This window comes from Rhinopithecus bieti, unplaced genomic scaffold (assembly GCF_001698545.2).
Source record: "Rhinopithecus bieti isolate Rb0 unplaced genomic scaffold, ASM169854v2 scaffold_70145, whole genome shotgun sequence".
Lineage (NCBI taxonomy): Eukaryota > Metazoa > Chordata > Mammalia > Primates > Cercopithecidae > Rhinopithecus > Rhinopithecus bieti.
Window position 1 is genome coordinate 66597 of NW_016825998.1, and position 14429 is coordinate 81025.

Below are 14429 nucleotides of genomic sequence, written 5' to 3' on the forward strand. Positions count from 1 at the left end.
ATCTAGGAAAGGGGCTCCTGATTGACTAGTCATGCCTGCATGCGTAGAGAAGAGGGTATCATATGCGGAAAAAAAAAAATACCTTGATAACTTTGCCACATCTGCTATAGAACAGGAATGCTGGCAAGTTTATTTGGAAAGAATGCCAGGATCGATTAGCAATGTCTGCCATGGGCATGTGCTAGAGAAGCGGCACAAGGCAAAGAATGCTATATCAACTAGCCATGTCTGCCATGTGCACAAGAGGGGAAGATTTCTGCCATGTGGAAAAATATGCTCTGATCCATGAGTGACATCTGCATAGGAGAGAGAAGGAGGAGGGGCAGTGCCAAGAATGAATTTTGGTCTGGCTTAAGCAAGATCTTCCACAGCCAGGGATATGAGGGGAGGCAGGGGCAGTGTGTAAGTATTTGCCATTCCTGACCTACAGGAAACCAGGAAAACCTGCCAGGAACTGGCTGCAGGAGTGTGCCTTCAAGGGTGGCAGTTCAGTTAGTGCCTGTGTGAGTCAACTTACACTCAGGGCAACGCGCAGTCCAGCGCCGGCTGCAGCATGGGGTTTCCAGGTTAGCTTGATTTTTAGTATTTTTGTTATTTGGAGGGGATGGGGAACAGGGAATGTTAAGGGGTGGGCGGGGTCTCCATCACCACTAGATTCTCTAACGTTTGCTACCACACTAAGCATGTACTTACCAGGATCTCCCCCTTTGAATATGCAAAGTTAGGGTTGTGGGTGAATCAGGGAAGAGCAGGCAGAGGAAAAGAGATGGAAGGGACGTGAAGGGGACAAAGAAAAAGCAGGAAAAGCACAAAAACAGGAGAAGAGAAGATCAGGGGAAAAAACAGCAAAAGAAAAAAAATTACATGCTATTAATCATATTCATGGTGTTAATATTTAATTCATTATCATCTCAAGAAACAAAAAAGCAACAACATATGTATTACCCACGGCAAGCGCAAAAATAAATCATGCAATGGTTACGTTCCTCCTTCCAGTAGGCTCTATGATCGTGCAAGGTACACGGGAGTCCCCGCCCCCACCCCTGCCCAATGGGGAGAAGGGAGGGACATAGGCAGAAATTTTGCAAAGATTATGGGTTTCCTTTTTTTTCTTTTTTTTGAGATGGAGTCTTGCTTGGCCGCCCAGGCCAAATTGCAGTGGTGCGATCTCGGCTCACCATAACCACCATCTCCTGGGTTCAAGTGATTCTTCTGTCTCAGTCTACCGAGTAGCTGGGATTACAGGCACCCACCATCATGCCCGGCTAATTTTTTGTATTTTAGTAGAGACGGGATTTCACCATGTTGGCCAGGCTGATCTCTAACTCTTTTTTTTTTTTTTTTTTGAGATGGAATCTCACTCTGTTTTCCAGGCTGGAGTGCAGTGGCACAATCTCAGCTCACTGCAAGCTCCGCCTCCTGGATTCACGCCATTCTCCTGCCTCATCCTCCCGAGTAGCTGGGACTACAGGCGCCCGCCACCACACCGGGCTAATTTTTGTATTTTTAGTAGAGATGGGGTTTTGCCATGTTAGCCAGGCTGGTCTCAAACTCCTGAGCTCAGGCAATCCACCCGCCTCGGCCTCCTAAAGTGCTGGAATTACAGGTGTGAGCCATTGTGCCAGGCCTATTATTAATTTTTAAGATGAGGTTGCATTATATTGCCCTGGATGGTCATGAACTGCTGGGCTCAAGTGATTCTCCCGCCTTGGCCTCCTAAGTAGCTGGGGTGATAGGCATGAGCCACCACACCCAGCTCATTTTTAAATATTATTTGTAGAGACAGGGTCTTTCTGTGTTGCCCAGGCTGGTCTCAAACTCCTAGCCTCAAGTGATCCTCCCACCTCGGCCTCCCAACATGCTGGCATTACAGGCGTGAGCTATCATGCCCAGCCAAGAGTCAAGTTCTAACCCTGGCCTTGGATGGCACATAGGGTCTTTTGGGTGGGTAAAATGTGCCCACTAGGCCCTGCCAGAGTGTCGGCTCTTAGACCATCTCCCAGAAGTATCAATTCCTAAGTGGCCTCCAGAGGCTGAGAAAGCAGATGGTCTGCTACTGGGGCTGTGGGGGCGCTTTCCACAGGCCGAGCTCCATCACTGGGGCTGGGCTGTCATTTAGTGTCCTCCCGCCCCCCAGGATAGAGTGGCAGGCTGCAGAGGGGTGTGCTACCTGATTGGGGATGGCTCTCTTCTTGTTCAGCTGCGTGCTCCTCTGCTGGGCACTGAAATCAAAGAACAGACAGGGTTCATGTGGACAGGATGCTGAGGGGGAAGAAGGGCAAGAGGCGCATGTGGCCATTCTCTCCCTGGGGACCAAGTGAGCAGCCACAGGCAGAGGCAGAGAGAAGCCCCCTGCATATAAGGAGCTGCACAAGGGAAACGGCCTGGGCACACGGAACAAGGTATCTGGTTCAACTGAGGCTTCTTAGGCCCTCAGCTCAGCCAACTTACTAAAGTGTTGGTTACTTCCAGATGTCACTAGAATCCTGGAGTTTCCAAGAGGAACTGTGAGAAGGTGTTGCCTAAGATGAGTGCAGTGGCACGATCACAGCTCACTGCAGCCTTGACCTCCCAGGCTCAAGTAATTCCCCTGCCTGAGTCTCCCGGGTAGCTGGAACCAAAGGTGCACACCACCATGCTCAGCTAATTTTTGATTTTTTGTAGAGGTGAGGTTTCGCTTGCTGCCCAGGCTGGTCTTAAATTCCTAGACTAAAGGGATCCACCCGGCTCCACCTCCCAAAGTGCTGGGATTACTGGCATGAGCCACTGCACCCGGCTCTTCCTTCCTACTCTTCTCATGATTTGATCCCAACACTAGCCTGTAAGTGGCTCTAACCACAGAGCCATCCAGTCCTAGATATCAGAGTGTGGGACAGCTGCTGGCCATGAAACGGCACGTATGTTGCATGACTCCTGACCCAAATTTAGAGGACATCCAAGGTCGACAGGGTGTGTTTCTATAAGGTTCCAATGCAGCCACAATCCCAGATCTCTTTTCTTCTTTATCCATCCTACTTCCTGGCTAGTTCATGCTAGCATAGACCAAACCCACTGTATTTTATATGTGGACAACTACTCCACCACCTTACGGTTCTAATATATTTTCTACTCTGACAATCATATGATCACCTGCAAACAACGTATATCTCCTGTTACTTATCCATCACATTTTCTTTTCTTTTCTTATTGCTTTGGCTGAAACTTTCAGAACAATATGGAGAAGCAAATCAGCTTGGTCACTTTCCTTTCCTGACTACCTTGGGGGTTTTGTTTTAAAGTGTAAGTTGGCTGTAGGATAAGGGAGAAAGTAGGCTTCTGTTTCTAGATCAGAAAACGCTGGAAAACTAAGAACAAAGGCAGAATTTTATCCAATGTTATTCCCAACATTCAATAAGTTTATTATAGGGCTTCTCATCTGGGCTGTTTATTATTTATTTTTGAGACAGAGTCTCACTCTGTCACCCAGGCTGGAGAGCCCTGGTGTGATCATGACTCACTACCTTAACTTCCCAGGCTCAGGTCATTCTCCCACCTCAACCTCCCGAGTAGCTGAGATTACGCGCCACCATCATGCCCAGTTAATTTTTGTTTTTTTTTATAGAGACAGGGTTTCACCATGTTGCCCAGGCTGGTCTCAAACTCCTGGGCTCCAGCGATCCACCCACTTTGGCCTCCTCCAAAGTGCTGGGATTACAGGCATGAGCCACTGCGCCAGGCCTGGGCCCTGTTTATAATATTTTATTTGGAGGGTAATGGGAAGTACAGAACATCCAAGCACAAGAAGGATTTTGATCAGCAGCATCTGAAGGAGGTGGCACTGAGCTGAGCCAACCTTCACAGTGATGGCTGGGTGACACTGATGGCCCAGAGGTGCTTTTCCTAAGGGCCTCCTGGCTCCCACCCTTGCCAGGGCTCCCTCAAATAGCAGCCCACAAGGTGGCCCCTCTCCTGAGCCTGGACCTAATCGGAAGCATCCTGGTGTCTTGGGGGAAAATCCAAAATCCTCCCCGGACCTGCAGGGCCCTCCTGATGACAGGGCCTGGCCTCTGGCTCTCTTATCTCCACCTGCCTGGTCTTGTAGCCGTCCTTCCCTAGGTTCAATTCTCTGGGGTGCCCCCTGCCTCACCTGACTTCTTCAGGAAGATCTCTCCAGGCCACATCCCTGGCTCCCCTTTCCCACAGCCTATCCCTTACCCTCTCTTCCTACTCTCATCATCCTTGTGACACTTTGCTTAAGGACTCCGCCTCCCCAGCCTGCAGGCTCTGAAACAGCAGGGGCTACAGCGGGTGCGGTCAAGGTCCTGGCCCGGAGGCCCAACGCTGGCCCTGGCTCTTCAGCATCCCATAGCTCTTCAGCAGGCCCCAGGGACGTCCCACCCAGGGCTGGGGCCACCCAGCCAGGGCGTACCCGTTCACACACCAGGGCAAAGGCACACAGCAGGCAATACCCACCAGGTCACCAGCTGCTCAGTATAGTAACAGCTGGGGTAAGTGGGAAGGCCCAGGAATCCAGAGGAAAGAGTGGAGTGGTCAAAGGAAAAACAGGAGAGATTGTGAGAAGGAACTGTGGATGAAGTGTGAGAAGCAGAGACATCAAGGTGAGCAAACCAAAGATGGGGACCAGCGCTGTGAGCCCACACACCCCCGTCGGCCGGGAGCACAGGGCTGGGAGCTGCCTCCCACAGGCAGGGGAGGCCCAGTCAGGGCCCTCAGCTCATCTCTAGGAGGGGTTCTGATGAGGCCCTCATTCCTTTCTTTGCCTTCCTCCTTTCTCCTCACCTACCTGGTGCCCAGCACAGAAGAGATCCTCAATCAGCTTTGTCAGGTGCACCAATAAACGTTCTATCCGGTAACCACATAGCCTGAGATTTGGCTCTAGAGGCCCTCCCCTAGGAAGCCTGCCTGGCACATCAAGGCCAGGCCCAACGGCCGCCCTCTGGACCTCCACAGGCCCCGCACGGCCCCACCCAGCACACTACGCCGTAACAGCCTGTGTCCCTGTTGGTTCCCTGCATGGGGCCTTCCTCTGAGGGTGGCGAGCTGGGTGTGGGTTTGCCCACTGCTCTGTCACAGGGCCTCGCGAGAGGGCATACCAGCGGCACCATCCAGCCTGCCTCAGGCAGGAAGGCCTGCGTGAGCCTCCCCAACAATCTGAGTGAGGCCCAGGCGCGCCGAGGGACTGAAGGAATCGGCGGGTGATGCCGAAGACCACTAGCACTGATAGCGATATCCTGCTGAAATCAGAGCTCCCCAGTCTGGGCCCTCATCTAGGTGCCATGGAAAGTTCTGGTTTAAATTTACACTGTACGCCTTCAAGCAAGGGAGACCCCAGGCAGCACTTCCCAAAGAGCAGCGATGCTGTCCATGAAGGGGCAGAGTCTGGGAAAAGCTGCCCACTGGTCGCTAAAGGCTCTGACAAGTCCTGTGGGAGAGGGGGTGCAGCAGCTGGCTGGCTTTGCCCTCTCCCTGCAGGTCTGACCATAGCACTGCCCTCTCCCTAAACGAACCACAGGGATGCCCCACAGAAGGTGCGTTGGTTTGGGACAGTGGACCACTATCAGCCCAGGAGAGTGTCCAGATATTCTCAGGTGGCTCTGCCTTCACCCCAGGACCCCCAATAGAGACTGTCTGACCCCCACCCTCTCAGAGAATCCCAACTCGATCACCTCCTTGGATCTGAGAGTAAGGACTGGTGCCGCCCGACCAGCCACTGTCTCCAAAAGTACCTACTTGGCAAACCCAATGAAGTCCTCGTGGTTCGTGTTGATGTAGGACTGTTCAATGTCGATCAGCAGAAGAATCTGGGGGAAAGCGGGGGTCACTGTGAGTATAGGGCCAAGCCTGGTAAGTGGCGGTGGCGACAGGAGCATTTCCTGGTCTTGCCAGCAGGGAAGGCGTGCGAACCAGGAGGCTTCCCAGACAGGAGAACAGGGGGCTGGCGTCGCACTCCCCACACCCTCACAGGCAAGAAAGCCTGGGACAACAGAGCACAGCCAGGCAGTCCAATGGGCCAGTCATAGGCAGGGTCACTGTCCCCAAGGTCTGGAGTCCTGATTGAGCCACTAACTGGCCATGTGACCCTGGGTCTCACGTTACTGACCTGTGGAATGGGGTGACAGGAGGCCCAACTGCCAAGGGTTTAATAATGGGCAGTTTTTTGTTTTTTTTTCTTCGAGACTCACTCTGTCGCCCAAGCTGGTATGCAGTGGCACGATCTGGGCTCACTGCAACCTCTGCCTCCTGGGTTCAAGTGATTCTCCTGCCTCAGCCTCCCAAATGACTGGGATTACAGGTGCCTGCCACCACGCCCAGCTAATTGATGCATTTTTAGTAGAGACAGGGTTTCACTGACTTGGCCAGGCTGGTCTCGAACTCCTGACCTCATGATCCGCCCGCCTTGGCCTCTTAAAGTGCTGGGATTACAAGCGTGAGCCACTGTGCCTGTTTTTTTTTTTTTTTTTTTTTTTTTGAGAAAAGAACTTACTCTGTCTCCCAGGCTGCAGTGCAGTAGAACAATCAAACACCTGGGCTGAAGCAACGCCCCTGCCTCAGCCTCCCAAGATGCTGGGGCCGCAGGCATGTGCCACCACACCTGGCTGATTTTCCTTTTTTTTTTTTTTTTTTAGAGGCAGGGTCTCACTATGTTGCCCAGACTGGTCTTGAACTCCTAGGCTCAAGTGATCCTCCTGCCTCGGCCTCCCAAAGTGCTGGGATTATAGGTGTGAGCCACTGCAAGCCACTGCCTTATAAAATCTCTTTTTCTTTTTCGGAGACAGAGTCTTGCTGTGTCACCCAGGCTGGAGTGCAATGGCGCAATCTCGGCTCACTGCAACCTCCGCCTCCTGGGTTCAAGCAATTCTCCTGCCTCAGCCTCCCGAGTAGCTGGGACTACAGGCACACACTGCACCACCCGGCTAATTTTTTGTATTTTAGTAGAGACGGGCTTTCACCCTGTTGACCAGGTTGGTCTCGAACTCCTGAGCTCAGGCAATCCGCCCACCTTGGCCTCCCAAAGTGCTAGGATTACAGGCGTGAGTCACCGCGCCTGCCCTGTAAAGTCTTTAGCGCCCGGCATGTTGAAAGTGCTGCATTAAAACTGCGAAGCTAATTTGGCCAACTATGAACACTAAAATAAAACACACACGTGTGTGCACACACGCACACACACACATTTAAGCTAGAGAGGTAAAGTCTCAGGTAAAGAGCAGGGCTTGCGAGTCCACTGCACTTGCTGAAACTCTCTCTCCCTCATGTTTCTTGTCCTCTGCCCAGGATGAAGTTGGTCTACGGCAACCATGGATCCAGGCAGCTCACTGGCTTGGCTCCCATTCACAACAGGCCAGGCTGCTGGGGAGGAGGGGCTCGGATGCTCCTCACTGGACTCCCCTGGCCCTGGGCCAGTCACTTCCCCTCACAGCACCTTCAAGTTTCCGAGAATAAAGCAGGGCAAGGCACCCAGACTTGTCGGCCTGCTGGAAAATGCCAGGGTGCTCCATCTGTGGGAGCAAGTGTGGCTGGTTTAATAAGGCCTGAGTCTCCTCAATCTAGCGCTCTCAGATCCGGCCCGGGAGCATGGCAGGTGAGCACCAGGGGCTGTAGAAGGGCCAGCAGCATTCTCACTAACAGTAACAACAAAAAGTATCAGACTCTTCCAGACTTTTGATACAATTTCCAAGCTACAGCAGCCAGAGGCATAGGTGCACTGGTGCCCTAAGGGAGCAGTTGGCCAAATCAAAACTGGGCGCCTCTCTGCAGGATCAATGAGCCGATTTCACCCCCATCAATGGCAAGTAGAGAAGGACCATTTTAAACAAAGTGACATAACAAGCAAGGGCTTAATTAAGCTCCAGTTTCAACAAACAGTTGTAAAAAGAACACAGAGAACAACTGAGAGAAAGTGACTCAAAACAGATCCGGAAGCGGTGGCTCACACCTGTCATCCTAGCACTTTGGGGGGGCCGAGGCAGACGGATCACTTGAGGTCGGGAGTTCAAGACCAGCCTGGCCAACATGGCAAAATCCCATCTCTACTAAAAATACAAAAATTACCCAAGCATGATGGCGCACTCCTGTAATCCCAGCTACTTCGGAGGCTGAGGCTGCAGAAGAGTGTAGGGATGGCCCAGTGCTTAGTGGGTGACAGTCTCAGCTGCAGGGGGAGGCAGACACTTTGGGTGTGTGCTTGCAAGCCTTTGCAAGAAAGTGTTAAATGCTGAAACAGAAAAAGTAGGCTGGGTGTGGTGGCTCATGCCTATAATCCCAGCACTTTGGGAGGCTGAGGCGGGCAGATTGCCTGAGGTCAGGAGTTCAAGACCAGCCTGGCCAACATGGTGAAAATCTGTCTCTAGTAAAAATACAAAAATTAGGTGGGTGTAGTGGCATATGTCTGTAGTCCTGGCTACTTGGAAGGCTGAGGCATGAGAATTCCTTGAACCTGGGAAGTGGAGGTGGCAGTGAGTCGAGATCGTGCCACTGCACCCTAGCCTGGACGACAGAACACACACACACACACACACACACCACAAAAAGCATCCCAAACACCCTCCAGCAGGCAAGTGAAGGCCCATGCTGTGCTCCATCTATTCCCTGAAAGACTGCTTAGTGATCAAGACAGCAAACTGCAGATACAACAAACAACAGGCTTGGCTCCCAAATGCACGACGCCGAGGGGAGGGAGGGAGGGAAGAAGGGAGGCAGGAAGGGAGTCAAGAGTCAATGGGCCTCACACTGTGGGAGTCCACTGGAAAGACTATAGGATAGGGAGCAGACTGGTGGTGGCCAGGGCCTGGGGATTTCCTTTGCTGCTGCTTTTTTTAAGAGACAGGGTCTTGCTCTTTCTCCCAGGCTGGAGAGCAACGGCATGACCATAACTTACTGAAGCCTTGATCTTGTGGGCTCAAGGGATCCTCCCACCTCAGCCTCCCAAGGAGCTGGGACCACAGGCATGTGCCACCAGGCCTGGCTAATTTTTTAATGTTTTTGTAGAGACAAGGTCTTGCTATGTTGCCCAGGTTGGTCTCGAACTCCTGGGCTCAAGCGATCCTCCTGCCTGAGCCTCCCTAAGTGCTGGATTATAGGCGTGAGTTACTACACCCAGCCTGGCCTGTGGGTTTTTGAGGGGTTGACTACAAAGAGGCATAGGGACAGGGATTTTAAGAGGTGATAGAACCGCTCGCTCCATATCTTGATTGAGGTGAGGGTTACTTTGCCATATGCAGCTGTCAGCACGCACAGAACAGTACAGTTGACATTTACTGCATGTAAATTATACCCAATAAAGAAGACAAAAGGCCAGTACCTGGTCCTTGGTTCTCCCCTCCCGTTCCCGGATGTAAGTGGTGACGATTCGCTCTGTCTCCTCTCGCAATCGGGGGTAGGAACTGAGCTGGGGGAACAAGCAGAGTGGCTGCGTTGGCGGGGTCCTCGTGGCACGGGAAGCAACACGAACCACACAGGTAAAAAATGTGGAGGGAGGTGGGGAATGAGATATGAGGGGGCCCACCGAGCCCACACCTTGCTCCTGGCCCCCAGTGAGTCCAGCTGGGAGCTAAGAGCAGAAGAGTGGGGGCGCTGTGGACCGGAGAGAGCAAGAGAGCAGAGCTGCTTTTCCAGCCAGCGGCCAGGAGGCAGGAGGCGGCATGAAAGCAGAAAAGCTGGGGCATGTTTGCCACCCAGGGCTTCAGGGCACCCCCCCCTCCTGCCCAGCACCGGGTGAGAGCAGGAAGGGCCTCGCCAGCATGAGTGAGTAGCTTCTGTTCTAGAATGGTAAGGGGGGCATCTGGGCCATCAGCCTCGGTGGGAACTCCTTGCAGAGAACCACTCCCGATCGCTGTATCTGTGGCACCCACTCCGCAAATGCACCCACCTCCCCGGGCTTCCTCTGCAGCACCAACTTAACCAGACCTCATGCACAGGGGAGTGCCATCTTCTGCAGTCTGGGTCAAGCCCATGAGTTGGGGAAAATGGAAAGGTTACTCTCAGGTGGCCTAGACCATGAGAACACGCAGGGCTACACTGACGATGTGTTTCCTGTGTTTTGCTGTTTTGGTGCTGGCTGGGAAACCCCTTTCTCTAGGGGTTCCAGGAAAGGGCACTGCTTAGTAAATGCGATGCGTTTGACACCATCAAAGGCTGACCGCCCCCATGGGCAGCCACAATGTGTGTGCGATGCCACTGCCCCCGTTCCATCTGCCAATGCAACGTGGCGACATCTCAGTGACAACTGGTACGGGGAAGGGGGTTCCTGCCGAGGCTGAATTTTCCAGATGCTCAGGTTGAGACTAACACATGGAGGGGGAGGAAGGGGATAAATGCGGAGGTGAGAATGAAACCTGTTACCTTCTCGGCACACTTTTTAATGACCGTGGCCAGCTCTGAGACCACGAGATCAACACACTTCAAACTCGGCTCTTTGAGTTTTACAATCTGTTTTTTCACAATGGCTTCAAAGGCCATGTCGGGGGTGAAGAGCCCCGTCCTGGGTCATGCGGAGGGCAGGATGAGGCAGAAAGACACCCAGGGACAGTGCAGGCCACACACGCAGGACAGGAGACAGAGAGAAGAGAAGAAACGAGTCATCTGATTAGTCCATGCACGGGGGAGCCTGCGCCCGCATTTGCCCCGGAAGCTGCTTCGGATCAAGGAGGTCTGGGGTTTGGGGGTGTGGGCTCGGTCTGGGGTGTAGTTACAGAAGGGCCACGGGGGGTTGTCATTGCACAGACAGCCAGCCAAGGTGTGCGGAGGCCTCTAACGTTCATGTCCATGACACCTGGCTCTAGGATGAGCATTTTCCAACCTGTTTGGGCTGTTTTCCCCCTCCCTTTTCTAATTGAAGAAGCTTAAGCAGCAAATGTGGGCTTTTCCAGACTGAGAACAGAGGGGCTCAAGCAGAAATTCCCTGGCAACCCGGAGCGCTGGGGACACTGTGGTCGCGCAAGCACAGACTGCCCACTGGGAGGCATTTCAGCTGCTTGGCCAAAGCGTGCTGCCCTGGGAACCAGGCCCGCGGCGTTGGAGCGGGTTGGGGGAGCCCGGCGTGTCCTGCCGAATGGAGGCAGTGGCTCATCGAGGGTGCATTGAGGCACTGTGACTGAGTGGATCCAAAAATGGGCTGCCCCTGGGGGACAGCATGGGGTGCAGGGTGTGGCAGGGGCACTTAGGAGCCCAGCTGGCTCTCATTATGTCTCTGGCATTCAGGCCTTTCCCGGAGCTGAGGGACAGAGAAGTCGGTGGCTTCAGGGAAGTCTGAGAATGCCGGGCATTGGTCAAGAAGGGGTGACAGCCAGGGAGCTTCAAGGAGCTCAGCCTCCAGCAGTTGACGCGGGGGGTCCCTCTCTGCTTCCCAGGAAGCAGCAAAGCAACAGCCCAGTGAAACCCCAATTTCATCAGACACATGCTAGGCTTGGTATCAGGGTCCCAGGGACAACTGTGCATCTATCTGGCCAGTCCAGGAGGCCTGGCACTCCCCTGTTGGGCCCAGGCCGACATGCTCCTGTCCCAGCCTCTGGGGAGAGGCCAAGTTCACAGACACGAAGCGATATGGGGAGAAAAGAAACCAGTGGGGGCCGATGAGGCGCTGGGAGCCTGATACCAAACCCCCGTACCCCCGTTTCCACAAGGTCAGGAGTCACCCTGCCGAGGGAGCAATACCTTACTGGTACACTGCCTAACTGTATTGATTAGCTCCTGGATAACCAGGTCGACACATTTCAGACAGGGCTCTTTCAGCTTGACGACCTGCTTTTTCACAATGGCCTCGAATGCCAAGTCCGGGGTGAAAAGCCCAGTCCTGAAACCATCCAGACCCGGGGGCAGGGGAGATAAGTCAGAGAGAAACAAAGCATGGTCAGCAATTTCATCGGCCCTGGCCGGGTCCCCAACAAGGAACAAAGGTTGCATCATGTGTGGGGCTGGACGCCTGAGTCCACTGCCCGGAAACCCTCAGGGTGACCCGAGGACCCCACGGCGATGGAAGGGCAGACACCTGCAGCGACTACCTTTGTTAGAATAAGGAGGGGACCCAAGAGGCTCACAAGGAACCCGTGATGGGGACTCATGCTGGCTTCCCAAAACCCTGATTCAGTGCCGCCCCGCCCCTCCCCAGGCACATCTGCAGTGAGCTTTCTTAGTTTAGCATGAAGTTCACACCAACCGACTGGGCAGGAACCAAGCCCTGTTTCATCAGGAGCCACGGACAGCCCTGAAACCTGCGACAGACGCAGGACTGAGACACATCCACCCTCACGTGCCCTTGGAGACCCACAGGGAGGGGCTCGCAGCTACTGAAAACCATCCAAGAGCCCTCTTAAGGCCTAACGATTAGGGGCTCAGAGGTTTGGGCGACCCAATTAGCTGGGGGGTGGCACCGCAGAGAGGAAGGGACAGTGGTGGCTCTCCTCATGGAACTTGCCTGACTCCATGGATGTTCTTAATGGCATAGCTGATCTCCCGTCGTAAGTCCTTCTCATCAAACTCCATCTGAGAAGAGAAATCAAGCACATGCATGGAGGTACCTGGGGCGCCCCCATGGCAGGCGTGCATCTGGGGAACATTCTCTCCCACGTGCGGCTATATTCACAAGGCGGAATATTTAACTCGTCAAAATTTTACAAAAAAATTGAAAACCGGCCAGATACAGTGGCTGACACCTGTAATCTCAGCACTTTGGGAGGCCAAGGCAGGCAGATGGCTTGAGCCCAGGAGTTTGAGACCAGCCTGGGCAACATAGTGAGACCCCACCTCTACTAAAAATACAAAAATTGGCCAGGTGGGCTGGTGCACATCTATAGTCCCAGCTACTTGGGAGGCTGAGGTGGGAGGATCATCCGAGCCCAGGAGGTTGAAGCTACAGTGAGCTGTGATTGCACCACTGCACTCCAGCCTGGGTGGAAGAGCAAGACCCTGTCTCAAAAAAAGTAAAAACAAACAAATTAATTAAGACCCAGTTTCAGAAAGCATGACATGAAACCAACACTCTCATTATATTGGTGGGAATATAAATTCATGTGAACTTAGATTTTTCAGACTATCAGTATGCACTACCACACCTGGTTTTTTCTTTTCTTTTTTTTTTTTTTTTTTTGAGATAGGGTCTGGCTCTGTCACTGAGGCTGGAGTGTGGTGGTGCGATCTTGGCTCACTGCTGCATCCTCTGCCTCCTGGGCTCAAGTAATTCTCCTACCTTAGCCTCCCAAGAAGCTGGGACTATAGGCACATGCCACCACACCTGGATACTTTTTGTATTTTTAGTAGAGATGAGGTTTCACCATGTTGCCCAGGTTGGTCTTGAACTCCTGGGCTCAAGTGATCAGCCCCCCTTGGCATCCCACAGATTACAGGCGTGAGCCACTACATTTGCTCTTGCTCCTCTGATTTTAAAAAACTACTGTTTTTTTTTTTAAATAAAAAAATAAAAAAATGCTATGTGCTTATTGTAAACAGTATAAAACTTCAAGCAAATCACAAAAAAAAAAAAAAAGAGGAAAAAGAAGTCCTAAATCCTAGCACAAAGGGCTGACATTTTTGCAAACATCCTTGCAAATACAAAGAAACACTTGTAGACATCCGTGTTCAGTTTCATACATAAGGATGTTGTATATATCAGCTGAGTGCTATATTGCACATGCTGGCTCCAATGTCTATTTCCTTCCATTCTTCAATGACACGCTAGGGTCATCTTCTCATGTAAATTTATCTGTATTTTCTATGTATTTTGCAAAGAATGTACATTGGCTTTTGTCAGAGGAAAAACACAGGGGTTTTCATATTGTTCTACCCAAAACCTCAAAGCTTAGTGTCGGGAAAGGAAGGCCATGGGGACATCTCATCCAGGCCACACCCTGCCCACCACAGGTTCAGGCCTAGAGGTAGGAGCTTGAGACCTAATTGCCTGGGAGGAGGCCTGGCTGGAGGCCAGCAGGAGGGTGCCTGACCAGAGACAGGAGGGCCCAGCCCCCGGGGCGCTACCTTCACCAGCTCAAAAGGGAACCGCTCGTGGAAGATGCGATTGATTCGGGCGCCCCCGGAGAGCTCCAGTGTGTCCACCTGATCTCCTGAGCCCTCGATCCTCTTCTCAAAATCCACCCCAAACTGCTGGACCATCCTATGAGGAAAAGGAAAAAGCAAGCATCAAAGCAGAGGTTTCCACACTGCTCTGGAATGATGTTCCAAGTCAAGCCAAATTACTGTTCTTTCACCATTTTTCAGCAGCAAAATGTCTTCTGTCTATGTTAAAACAAATAAACCAAGTTCAAGAGCTCCCAATGGCAAATGCTGGCTATAAGTCAGGCTCAAGCTAAGCTTGTTTCGATTATTCACCCATTCAATCAAAGAAGGCCCACTTATTCCTCCCACTTTGCAGAAGACAGGAGAGTTCAGGAGTCAAAGCTCAGCACCTCTGCCCTGATGTGCAGGATGCAACTTGATTTGCA

The 14429-nt window shown here is 52.5% G+C and overlaps 1 protein-coding gene across 9 annotated transcripts in view; it reads right to left on the minus strand.

The window, feature by feature from the left end:
• Positions 1–14101, minus strand: part of DNM2 (dynamin 2) — a 33369-nt gene extending 19268 nt beyond the window's left edge. For 2 of the 9 annotated variants that reach the window (XM_017863247.1, XM_017863246.1), the window contains exons 1-8: positions 13966–14101; positions 12410–12477; positions 11650–11788; positions 9299–9385; positions 5731–5801; positions 4453–4482; positions 2171–2222; positions 694–705 (exon numbers count right to left, since the gene is read on the minus strand). In XM_017863247.1, coding sequence (XP_017718736.1) covers positions 694–705; positions 2171–2222; positions 4453–4482; positions 5731–5801; positions 9299–9385; positions 11650–11788; positions 12410–12477; positions 13966–14100 — 594 coding nt within the window. In that variant the 5' untranslated portion in view covers position 14101. Of the gene's footprint in view, positions 1–693; positions 706–2170; positions 2223–4452; positions 4483–5730; positions 5802–9298; positions 9386–10338; positions 10478–11649; positions 11789–12409; positions 12478–13965 lie in introns of all 9 variants that reach the window. The other 7 variants (XM_017863251.1, XM_017863249.1, XM_017863250.1 and 4 more) reach the window with 4 other exon arrangements.
• Between the last annotated feature and the right edge of the window lie 328 nt (positions 14102–14429).